This window comes from Poeciliopsis prolifica, unplaced genomic scaffold (assembly GCF_027474105.1).
Source record: "Poeciliopsis prolifica strain line A6 unplaced genomic scaffold, Auburn_PproV2 SCAFFOLD023, whole genome shotgun sequence".
NCBI lineage: Eukaryota > Metazoa > Chordata > Actinopteri > Cyprinodontiformes > Poeciliidae > Poeciliopsis > Poeciliopsis prolifica.
The window spans coordinates 7,633,498-7,646,201 of record NW_026562398.1 but is presented as its reverse complement, the minus strand read 5'-3'; the positions used below and the strand labels follow the sequence as shown (position 1 = coordinate 7,646,201).

Genomic DNA, 12,704 nt, shown 5'->3' with positions numbered 1-12,704 from the left:
TTCAGAAGTTTAAATATATTTAAATTATATACTTAGAGTCCCAACTAAATATTTAATTTGCAAACTAAGTATTTTAGCTCATGAATTAAAGATTTAGTCTGGAACTCTGCTCTGATATTTATAAATGTATGAATAACATGGTGAAAACATGACTTTGAAAAATTTAAATTCTTTTTCTAAGACAGGCTCAATAAACCTAAATATTGCTGTTAAATTTTTACAGTGCAGCCTTACAAACACTAAAGCTTGGGATGTTTAATATTTACAGTATAAACAGGGATATTAAAATAAATACACTGCTGAGAAATGCAAAGTACACAAATCCACACAGAGTTCACCAAGAATATCCACACATCTTTTTACCGGAAACCTAAACATAAACAGGGAGTATGAGCAGCGTTTTATGCACTGAGCGCGCTGGCGTCATCCTCCGTTACGTTGAACCTGCTGCACGTTTGACGGCTGAGCTCCTCCTGCTCTGTGACCGGTTCGTTGCTCCCATGGGAAGAACTCTTCATCACGCTGTAATAAATCGGCACGTTGTACTCGGCCTCCCTGCCGTGGCGGCTGCACCTGCACAGCTTTTTAAACGCCACGCGAAACTTCTGAGACATGAGGTTGTAGACGACGGGGTTGATGGCGCTGTTGGTATAGATGCACATTCGGCAGAAGAGGAGGAACCAGGTGTCGTGGTACGGAGGGTCGATGAAGGAGTTGACCACCACCAGCGTTCTGTAAGGCATCCACAGCAACGCGAAGAGGATCACCACCACAGCCAGCATCTTCGTTATCTGTTGAGGGGAAATTACGGAAATCGTTTAGTTATGCAGCTGTCATGACTTTGTAAAACCTTAGGGAAGATCAAGCTTTTCTGTAAGGTGATTCCAGAAATCCCAAAGCTAAATTGTTAGATAAGAAACAGCTTTTATTCCCCGGCAAAGGGGAATAAAAATAAGAGCCTTCTGCACTGAAGCCCATTGAAAACCTCCAGGTTATTCCTCCAAATATTGATTCCTGAACTCTTCCTGAGTTCAAACATTAGAACTGTTGTTTCTAAATGAACATAAACTTGTTTTCTTTTGATTATGTGAGGTCTGAAAGCATTGCATCTTTTTTCTTTTCTGCAAATAAACACTAAAATTTATTTGCAAAGAGGGGAAACAGGTTTTTCTGAGGGTTTGGTTCCTTTGACAATGCACTGTGAAAGTTAACCGAAGCAACTGAAAACGTAACAAAAGTTGCAATTTTAGTCCCCAATCAAGTCAAGTCCACCTGACCATCAGGACCATCAGGAGGCGTTTATCTTAAAGGTGACCTAACATGACCTAATATGACCTTAAACAGGTTAGGATGGACTATGGGCTCGAATATTGAGATGTTAGTTTGGTCAGTTCTGCCTATTTTGAGTATCTTTTTACTTTAAATCTAAATAAACTGCTGCTGAAAATTTGCACATAAAAATGCCTGCAAACAGATGCGCAGTTATACTACTATACATCTTTGAAAAGCAACAGTAGAGCCTCCTGCACAACAAACAAGAATGCAGGAAGTTATTTCTGGATGCTAAGTCACAACAGAGCACTCATGTTTTCCAGCAGCCATTGTAAAGCACATACAGTGGTAAAACCAGCTGACCAAAGATGCTGGAGGTCTGCTTGGGTTGCGAGGTGATGGACTGGGCTTCACTGGGGTTGCAAGGTAGCAGCGCAGTGCCCATAGATCATAACTTTATAATTGGGAGGTTTCTGAAATGGCTAATTTTCCAGATAACTTTATTGCCTAAAAATTGCTCGGGCTGTTCTTAGACGCAGTTGAGACCCAACATGCAACATGTGATTTTTTTTTAACTGGTTACAAAATTTTATCAAAAACAAAACAATTGTGGTACCTGCTTTCTTGCAGTAATCGCTCCCTTGTTGGGCTTGTTGGTGCTGTGCGAGTGGCCCTGATGAACCGACCCTCCTCCTGCTCGGTCGCTCAGATGTGACGGCAGAGGACTCATGAACAAAATCCTTGCTATGAGCCCGTACAGCACAGTGGCCACAATTAGAGGGACCACATAGAAAAGAGTGAAGTCCAGGAAGTAGATGGGCATGTAGAAGCTCCTGGACACGCGGTAGGCGCAGGTAACCACCACCCCGTTGGTGTAAACGGTTTCTTTAGTGTCTGCCAAAAAGAACCACATGGTGCAGTAGAGGGAAGTGAAGATCCAGATTGCAGCTATGATCCTTTTGGCTCTGGAGACCGTGCATAAGAACTGGGCCTGTATGGAGTGACAGATTGCAATGTAGCGTTCAATGGTGAACGCCGTGATGGAGCACGAGGACACGTTGATCCCCAGATACTGAAGATACGTTATGCACAGGCACCCTGTGTAGCCATAAATCCAGAAAGCCACCACATCGGAGATGTTGGGCAAGCCTGCAGCCAGGAGCACGATGAGGTCAGCGACGGCCAAGCTGACCAGGTAGCAGTTTGTTGGCGTCACCATGTGTTTGGTGCGCAGGACGACGAGCACGACCATGACGTTCCCCGCGATCCCGACGCCACAAATGAACGTCGTCAACATGATGGTTATCACTTGTTCTTCGACAGAGTTCAGAGGCATCGCAGTCAGATTCACAAGTCGAGCGACGTCCTGGAAAACGGTGGTGTTGTTCTCCATCTTTTTCTCCTTCAGTCCAGCAGGAACAATTCAAAGACGAGAACCCTCAACACAGAAAACCAAGTGGAAGGGTCAGAGATACACTAGAGTTATGATATAATCGTCTTATCCACTATCAATGGAGGAAAAACCAAACAGCAAGTCTCATTACCACTCTTAACATTTCTTGAATTGTCTTGGAAATTTACAAGCTCACATGTTTAAAGGTCAATTTGTGTGTGTAACAATGTCAAAACACTTTCTATAACATAAAATCAGGGTAAATTACAGTAAATTACAGATGCTTGAATATTCTGATGACTAATCTATTAATTGGACAATATTGATTTGTATGTCTTATCATCTAAAATATACAACTATTGTATATTTAATTCTATTAAATTGATTGTGGTATTGTATAAAATGTTAATTTTATCATGTAAAATGATTGATTTTATTGTAGAAAATCCGATCATTTTCTGGTATAAACTGATTATATTTTGGTAAAACTGATAATTTTATTGTGTAAAATCAATTTATCAGTTTGATCAATTTTATGCAGCAAAATTTATTACATTTGTATTTATACAGTAAATACAAAAACAGGTCAGGGGGGAAAAAATGCAGTATTTTAGTTTATGTTTATGAATGAATGAATGTGTGCTTTAAAATTGTGTTTGTCGCTGGGGTGATAGAGACTCCGCTGCTTGTTGACAGCAGATCCTCCCCACAGCCTTTTGTGCCTCTATTGCATTAAAACTGAGCAGAAATGGGGAGGCGAGTGAAGCAGAGCGCTGAATGGGACCCCGATGTGTTTCACACCACAACACCAGGAGGGAGAAGCAGATCTATGCAAAGTTATTGGCATTAATCATCCACCGGATCCTGAATCTCACAATATGATTGGACTAAACTGCAATGAGTTGGATTTTAACTAAATGCAGTAAATATCTGGATGGAAATTGGATTTATCTGAAATAGAAAATCATTCCTGCCTTTAGCTATCAGACTAAACAAAACCCAACTCTGAGTGTCTTCAAATCTACATTTTCTCTGGACTCATTTTAAGATTTGTTTATAGACTAACACGTTTTCATGTGCAAACTTATTATTTTTACTAATTTCATTTACCTCATATTTAGTCATATTTAATACCACACTCATTTACTTTCTTTTAAAGACATTTTCCCTTTGGAATCAATCAGGTCTATTCTATTCTATTCCATTCCATTCTATTCTATTTGTTTGCAGTGTTTTCAGATGATTTTAATGGTAAAATATCACTAACTCTGCATTGAGATCAAGCTTTATCCCTTTTTCTGTCGCTTACATTTCTTTGTCGATGGAAATCTAAACTCAAATTACCACTAAAAAGTGTTAATTATACCAAATACATACAAAATTCAGGTGAAGAAAAGCAATAAAACACAAAACCTACATTAAATCCAGAGAAATTATATCATTACGTAAAACTAGCGTTAAAAATGTATAATTTTAAATATAATATGAAGAAAACCACATGACCAATCTAATCACAGCAGTTAGTAGCATCCAGCTCACCATGAGTTGGACGAAGCAGCGTCCAGGTCCGCTCTGTCCTCCTCCAGTGATGCTTCTGCTCGTCCTCATCTCTCTCTCCTCGCTTCACTTCTCCCTCCCTCTCTCATCCACTCACCATTACATCCGCACTGGTTCAGTCCTTGTTCTAAAAATCAATTGTGCCATGTTAGTGCCGGCAGAGCAGCCGCAAGTTTTACCACTGCAGACGTTGGTTTATCAATTTAAACAAAACTAATTCAAGCTCATTTTATTAAGCTTGTTGCTGTTGTGTCCCTTGCAGACATAAATTAGCTGACATCCATTGGTCTGAAGAGGCTAACTTAAAGGTGACCACAGACAGGTTAAGATAGGCTATGCAAAAATAAAACGTTTTATACATTTTCTTTTTGCTCAAAATCATTTTTAGCCAATGAGATTTGAGTCTGTACCGAGTTTCCTCCAGAATGAGCTGTTTTAGGGTTTCTGTCGCTTTAAATTCAAATAAGCTGCTGCTGGCCACGCCCCCAAAACTCAAGGTTTACACTCTCAAGTGAAAATGGGTTTGCTAGGCAATGGGTAACGGCCTTGAATTTGCTCAAGGTAACGATCTATGCTTTGCTTATTTGTGTTGTTACATTTGGAAGGTTTTTGAAATGTTTCTTTTTCCAGACACTAAAAAACAATTACTGCTTCTTCTTTCTTTTTTTTTTTTTGCGAAAACACAAAAATTACCACGTGTTTTTGGTCTGTCTTCTAGAGTAAATATCTTAGTACACTTGAATTAATACAGAACTAACTTACAAGTAACTTTTCAGCAAGATATAGGTGCTTTTTTAAAGTCAAAGATTCCTTAACAGTGATTTTAGTTCTATTGGCAGATTATGTTGCATGTTTCAAATTATTATTAGTGAAATAATCTGCCAGTGGAACTAGTACTTTTTCATTAATGTGAAGGTTTTATTGACTTTAAACAAGCTCGTATTTCTTACTGTCATGTTACTTGTCAGCTAGTTTTGTTTTATTTAAAGTTCACTGAGATATTTGGATTAGAAACTAGACCAAAACTACTTGGCAAAATTTGTGTTGTATTTCTAGTTACTTAACAATGAGCATCACTTTCTTGTTTTCCTCTTATTTATTATTTTCCCTGGTGTTTATTTGGGCCTCTCCTTTTTATCTCAGACTCAACAACAGTTGGATTTTGTTGTTTAAATGTGGAGTTTTTCTTCTTCATGCTGCCTCTTTCTGTGCATCTATAGCCCTTTATTAAAGGTACCTGTCTGCCTGCTTCCACTATCCATAAAGGTGGACTCTACTTTTGTCCTCATCTATGATATTTTAACATCATGTTAGAAAATAAATTGTTGCAGCTCTTCAACTTGGGAAGAGTTTTTGAGGCTAGATGCCCTCCACTGGTTTATAATGGTGAAAAGTGGAAAACAAATGGTTGCTAATCTTCCAGGAAGTGGACATCCCAGTAAATCCAACACGAAGTCACATTATTTTTTGTTCACAAAAATTGCAAAAACCCAAGAGATGCATCTCAGAATCTGTAGCCCTCAGAAACATCTATAAATATCAGAGTTTATGACAAGGTGATAAGAAAAGACTGAACAAGTATAGCATGCTTTGAAGGGTGGAGAAGCAAAAACCTCCCTCAAAAAATATGGCAACACATTTTAGGTTCATAAAGATTCATAAAGCTGAATTAAAATGAACTGCAGGACTTTTGCAACAACGTTCTTTGTCGAGATGCAACATTGATCTACTTGCTGACAGATCTGAAGGTTGCAGAGAAACCTATCTGTTATTTTCAGAGCTAAAAAGAAGTCATGATGATGTTTACACCTTTAAGCAGCCTGAAAGAGTGATTCATCCTGAGAGTGTAATGCTTCAAAGTGACTGTTTTCAGAATCCAGCCTGAAAGAAAAAGGTCTTAAACCCTGTTTCTGTGCACAGGACCATCATTTTGAATACTAATGGAAGTTTCTCCATTTTCAAATAAAACATGTTCATTCTGCAGACTACCTGGCACAACTTTGGAGAAGAAAACATCAAAACATAATTATTCGATCATCTTTGTTCATGTCTGCTGTGCATCATGCTGGGTATTCAGATAAAGATGTGCTTGAGTTATAGTTTCTTGAGGTTTTCATTGCCATACTTTTGCTGAATCTAATTCAGTACATGCCAAATATACCAAAAATTAATTTGTGAAATTACAGATAATCAAATACAATTATACTACAGCAAAACCTGGTCATTTAGATTAATTAAAACATCTATATAGCTCTGTTTTGTTTTTTATTGTAGAGTTGACTCTCTACCCAATAGAAATTTGAAAAGGATGATTATTTTTGCACAGGCGATTGCATTTTGAGAGAATCACAAAATGGACACAGTGTCAGGAACAAAAATAGATTATAAAGACGTTTTCTATTAATATTCTGGGACGCGTCTTAAAATAAAACCCTCCAGCCTCATGGGAAGCCTTTGATATGCAAAGAACTTCTTGAGAAATTTTAAAATGTATTATCTATTTTTGAATAGCCTGGTGAATTATTTGTTATACGCATGAAACTGGTTGATTTAATCCATTTCATCTATCTAGGCCAACATAAAAATCCAGAAATTACAAGATCTAATCTGTAATTGTTCATTTCCTGAAATTAGATTTTATGCTGAAATACCACAGTGCCACCTAGTGGTTCTGAAACGTCAAAACCATAATAAAGCCACACTGACAACTCACATAACCACAAATGTAAACACTAACAGAGAAAGATGTGAAACAGTTTTGGGGGGCCAATGCAGCTGCTGCTGGAGTTGCTTCCTGTATGACATCTAATCTAGTTTAGGCAGCAAATACGGCTTTAGAAAAACCACAGGTAGGCTCAGACTGAAGGACACCGCATGGAGACGCGGTTGCAGAAACAGAGGTGTTGGTTCAGTCTCTCACAAACAGGATGTTAGATCATCGGTTCACATTCCGCAAAAGCACATCATGAGCTTAGGTGACAAACAGCCATGAGGGCTTCACAGCCAAATGTCAGCAAAACAAGTTATGATCATTTAAGGTCAACAAACCGGCTCATCCACTCGACTGATATTGAGATGTTTTTAGTTTTGTCTGACAGACAAATTTATTTTTATTTTGTCAAATACATTTTTATTTTGCTTCAGAATTTCCAAAAACAGAAAACCACTGCCTTGTATTCCCCTGAGTTTATACTCCAATATGACATTTAAATAAAAAAATTTTTATAAAAAGAAGCACAACATCAGCTTCTTTAGCTACAACAGTTCTTTTTTTTTTTGCTGTCAGGCAAGATGCAATTCAAAGTAAAAGTTGGAGTTTTTTATATTTAGGTTTGCTTTAATTAAAACACATGAAATACTTCATTGCATTTTAGAAATATGGCTAAAGGAGGACATTTCTTCACCAAAAACCCTGAGCTTAAAAACCAAAACTTGTAAACAGGAGTTGAAGTTTCACTACTGGACATGGTAAATATTAAGTTGCCTCTTACCATCAATGTTTTTCCAAGAATTGTACATCTGGAGGGTGAACAAATAATCTGATTTAGTTTACAAACTAAATATTTATTTTAGAGCTAAATATTTAAGTCAAGTGATCATGAAGCAGCTCAACATTGGATGTATAAAATCAACAGTTTTTGACTGAATATTTACCTTCCTACTTAAATGTTTGTTTGAAACTGATTTTCATAAATGAATGAATGACTGATTAACTACAGATGCTTGTTATAAAGAAACAAAATGATTTTTAACCCACAGTGGTCATTAAAATCGAAATTTTGTGGTAAATTTTGAGAAGCTATTAAGAGTTATGTTGAAATATTTAAATTGTTTCTTGTTTGATGTATTGTTCCAAGCAGACGCTAGTTTGTATATTTTTTTTATTAATTTGTATTTGGGGTTAAATAATGTTACTTTCCTCCATGTTACAAAACCTTCTAAAAATAAATTCAAACATGAATAGCTTTAGCTGTCCTTTCCTTCCTCGTCTTCTGTTTTTCCTCCAATTTCTTTGTCAAATACGCTCTCCTTCTTTCTTCCTGCTCTCTAAAAAACGACGCGCAGATTTTCCTGCGAAGCCGCCTGGCGTAAACTTCGAGAAACGCCATGAAGTAGCTCAGGAGCCACAGACATCCCAGCAGGAGAGCGATGCCCAGCTTCGGAGCCGACGTTGTCACGTCACAGAGAGATGGTTCGGGGTTGAAGGTCCACTTGTAGTCCTTGTGGAAGTTTATCAGCTCCTGTGTGACACATGACTGAGGGATAATGCAGAAGGCAGGAGGAAACCAGTTAACCTGCAGTAAAAAGAAGAGCATTAAATATGAGAATATAGGCCACAGAAAACATGTTCATTACATTTTTTGCACAAAATCACCAGATTGTGGTCTGGTCAGTTCTGCATTTTGAACTCCCCCTATGTCAACATTTACGTTCGCACGTCAAAATGGCTTCAAACAGATGCACAATCATACAACCGTACGTAGTTGAAAAGCAAAAGTAGAGCCTCCTCCACGACCAACAAGAATCCAGCAATTGGTACTGCTGATAAGTCAACAACAAAATACTTGTCTTTTCCAGCAGCCATTGTACAGCAGTAAAACCAGCTGACCAAACGTCCTGGAACTCAGCTTGGGTTGCTAGGTAACAGACTGGGGTTGCCAGGTAACAGCATAGTAAAGGATTTTGAAACGGCACATTTTCCAGACACCAAAAAACCTCTTGTCAAAGAACAGACAAGAGGTCTGCTTTTGGCTATTTTTAGTTGAGACTGAAAATGGAAGTACATGAAGCAATGAAAATGTGATTTTTTTTTTTTTGCCATATTATGAACTGGAGAATAAATAGAGCTGGAAAGAAAAAGTTTACCTTATAACTGACAGTTATAGCAGCAGTTGTTGGTGGGAAATCCAAGACCCAGGGCATGATCATCTGGACTATGTGATACACAACATAATCTAAAACTACAATTAAAGTTATTGCAATGAAGTATAACGTCACAATGACCAGAGATATGAAGGAAGAGGTACACTCCTGACTCGTTATTTTGCAAACTGCAACCCTGATTTTATCTTTAGGCCGCTGTTCATCCCCCTCAGAAGACGCGGAGATGAAGCGGTTATCAAACTTAACAGAGGTCAGGTAGGATTTTAAATATCGTGCAGATTCAATAATCAGTAATGCAACAAAAACAGCTGCCAGGATCCGGTTTGACAGCAGCTTGTATTCTCTCAGCAGGTTCTTCGCGTGTGAAAAGTTGACCTCTATCTGACCAATCACTTTAGAAAACATGCTTCTGACTTCTGACACGTCAACATGTGTGAAATGGTCCAACTTCCTCAAATTGGTGACGACGCTCAAGTCCTCCCTCCGTACTCTGATGGCTTCCTCGACCAGGTCTCGCTTTGCTTCGTTGAAGGGTTCAGACGAGTTCAGCAGGGTCCTGGTGAAGCCCTCAGCCGTGCACTTCAGGATCCGCGCCACTGCTCCTACGTTGACCGTGATGTTAGGGATGACATTCAGCACCAGAATCATGACGGAGGCCGAGATGAGGAGTTTGCGTCCCTGTTTGGTGCACACAGTGGGCAGGGTCATAGTGAGAACGCAGCGCAGGGGGTGGAACAGGAAGGAGACCATCAGCATGGTTACGCTGTAGAAGCAGGTGGTCTGGACCGAAGCAACATGGTCGTATTTTAGAGTCTGTGACAGCCAGTGGTGCAGCAGACCACCGGTGAAGACGGCGAAGGTGGAGCAGATAGAGAGCAGAGAAAGGATTTCTCTGCCTGACGGAGATGGTTTGGAGTAAACATCCCAGAGGTAAACCAGCAGAGACTTCAGAGCCTGTATGTGAGATCCTGATTTGTTCCTGTAAATAAGAAAGAAAGTTGTTTAAACTGGTGGTCAGATCTGATCTGAGGGCCTCCAGCTCAAATCAACAGACCAACAGTCCCCCAAGAATAACTAATATCCACATCATGTCAACTTTTCTGCATTCTGCATTTATTATAATCATTTTTACAGTGAACAGCAGTGGTTTGTTGCTATTTTTACGATAGATAACACCTCAGGAAGTACAAGGTTTTTGAAATACCACCATCTAGCTCGAGGCGACCTAAAAATGCTAAATTCTCATTTTTACGTTTTTGTATTTCCATTTGAATTTCAACTGCTTCTAAAAAATATACTACACACTTAAAAATAAGCAATTAAATAAATACTGGCTCACTATTCTTTTATAGCACAACAACCGTTTCTCAGGTTGTTGTGCTGTAAGAACGGTTAATTTATGGAGCTCCATATTAAAGAAAAATCTCTCATCCTCTTCCGTGTGTGAATGAGAGGTAAACTGTTAAGTTTTTACTCAGAGATTGAAACGGTCCTTTTTTAATTCTATAAATTAACAGGAAAATGGCTTGAAACTCAAATTCTGAACAAGACAATTTGACGTTTTCTCAAAATCACGATCCAATGGGCTGCATTGGATATATATAAAAAAAAGAGCATCTGTGGATTTTTTTTTCTGTGAAACATCTGCAGTAAATATTTGCATATGGATGTGTACTTTGTAGAGGAGCGTTATCTTGTTTTTTGTAGTCATTATAAACTAATCAGGTTTGGTTTATCATCTTCCTACCTTAAAAAACCTCTGAATTTTAATCTTCTCCTTTATTTTAGTCAGTAAATAGGCTAAACTCATAGATAAGGCATAAACAGTAACAAAGATGTGTGTGAACTAGATTTTTTACTGAGTCAAATGACATAAAGAAGCTCTGGTTTAATGCAAAGCTATAAATATCTCCATTTAGTAGAATAACAGTAAAGTAGTTCAAATTTATTGCCATAAAAATGGCATACAGGCAAATTCTTTAAAGTAATTATAGCCAGAAATGGTAAAAATAAAAATGCACCACAGGTTACCAAGAAATATTTTTTTTCCTAATTTGATTTTTACTCAACATTATTTTAGCTCTCTTTGAGAATTACCCAAGGAAGTAAAAATTATTTAAAAAATCTAACACATATACTTATCACTCACACTAAAAAAAGAAAACAGGTAATCCAACTTGAAAGCCAAAAATAAATGCATCAGGTTTATTACACCGACATGATAAACAAAGATAAATAAATAAAGTTTGACCTACTTAATTCAATAAATTAATTGATTTTATTCAATTTTGAGCTCTATTCTCTTTTTTTCAGTGAAGAATGGCTGACATTTCTTACCTGAGTGGTAAAGCGGCGCGCTCCATGATCGGCCTTTCAAACAGAACAGGATAAAGCCGCTTTGGGAAGCTGTCGAACCTCGAAGGCTAAAAAAAGGGGAACTGAACTGAACAGTCAGCGTCATGTTGGTGTTTGTGGGTCGCATGAGTTCTCACATGAGGAAACAAATGAGCAATTTTTTGTGAATTAAAGGCCGGCTGTGACAAACACGGGTTATGACACAAGTTTCATGATTTAAACATGTGATGACACCAAAGACTGACCATCGGTTTGTTTACTTTTGACTTCTTGAAGGTCATTTTAAAGTAAACTGATCCACAAACAGAAATAAGGTCATTATGCACAAACATGCATAATGACCTGTTACACTGTAAAACATTTGAGCAGCATTTAGTTGTGTCTAGCATCTTCTATTCTTTAAGTCAAATAAATTGACCTAGTTTTACATTTTGAACCCAAAACGTGAGTTTGTGAAGAATAAACTTACAAAATAGTAAGTTGTGTTAATTTTTTATTCATTTTGTCAAACCTCCAACTAGAGTTTTTAGGTTAGCACTTAAAAAAACTGAAAGACAAGAGTGGAAACTATTTCCCAGAATGCTTAGAAGATTGATTTTCTACCCTGAGATGGAAGGAAAAGGTTTTACATTATATTTCTAGCCTTCACTTAGTCATATAACCCTAAATGGAATATAAAATGTTCCCTTTTTACAAGAAAGAAACATGATTTCCAACAGCAGCTGATAATAAATATATGAATTTTATGGCTTAATATTTAGCTTCATGTACAGAATGCTGCTATCAGTTTCTGAATGTTTTTTCCCTTCATCATTGATTAATGAAAATGTTTAGTCATCTTGCATCGTCAAGTCAAGAGTCTGATAGGTGGAGTAAAGAGAAGAACGTAATTTGTCAAACATTTGTTCAGTTGTCTGCTATTTTAGGTTAAACAGGATGGAAAAATCAGAAACTGACTGAACTCAAATTATTACCTTCCTTAAGAAATGACCATTTTGGTGAGCAGCAGTAAATCTCATCTCATAAACTGTTTCTTCTTGTTGAAAACCACAAAAAGCAAAAGCAAAATTAAACAGTTGCACACAGAAAAGCTACACCCACGATGCACAAACATTACTCTAAAAAACTAATCCATAAAAAATAAGTCTTTATCCAAGGTTGATGTTTCTGCTTGAGCTGAATCCACCCTGCTTTGTGGATTGTGGTTGAGTATTTTCTACTTTTGCATGTAAACATTAAGAGC

At 37.7% G+C, this 12,704-nt stretch overlaps 2 protein-coding genes across 2 annotated transcripts; both read right to left on the bottom strand.

Moving 5' to 3' along the window:
• Positions 1-259: 259 nt before the first annotated feature.
• Positions 260-4,251, bottom strand: LOC129370367 (thyrotropin-releasing hormone receptor-like). Its single transcript, XM_055046324.1, has 3 exons — positions 4,205-4,251; positions 1,889-2,710; positions 260-791 (listed from the first exon to the last, which is right to left on the bottom strand). Exons 2-3 carry the CDS (start codon positions 2,663-2,665, stop codon positions 402-404), a joined length of 1,167 nt encoding a protein of 388 aa, XP_054902299.1. The 5' UTR covers positions 2,666-2,710; positions 4,205-4,251; the 3' UTR covers positions 260-401.
• Positions 4,252-7,409: 3,158 nt separating this feature from the next.
• On the bottom strand, positions 7,410-11,588 carry ocstamp (osteoclast stimulatory transmembrane protein). Its single transcript, XM_055046323.1, is given in 4 exon segments — positions 7,410-8,517; positions 9,089-10,085; positions 11,444-11,522; positions 11,525-11,588. Coding segments are annotated over 4 exon segments (1,485 nt in total). The 3' UTR covers positions 7,410-8,172.
• Between the last annotated feature and the right edge of the window lie 1,116 nt (positions 11,589-12,704).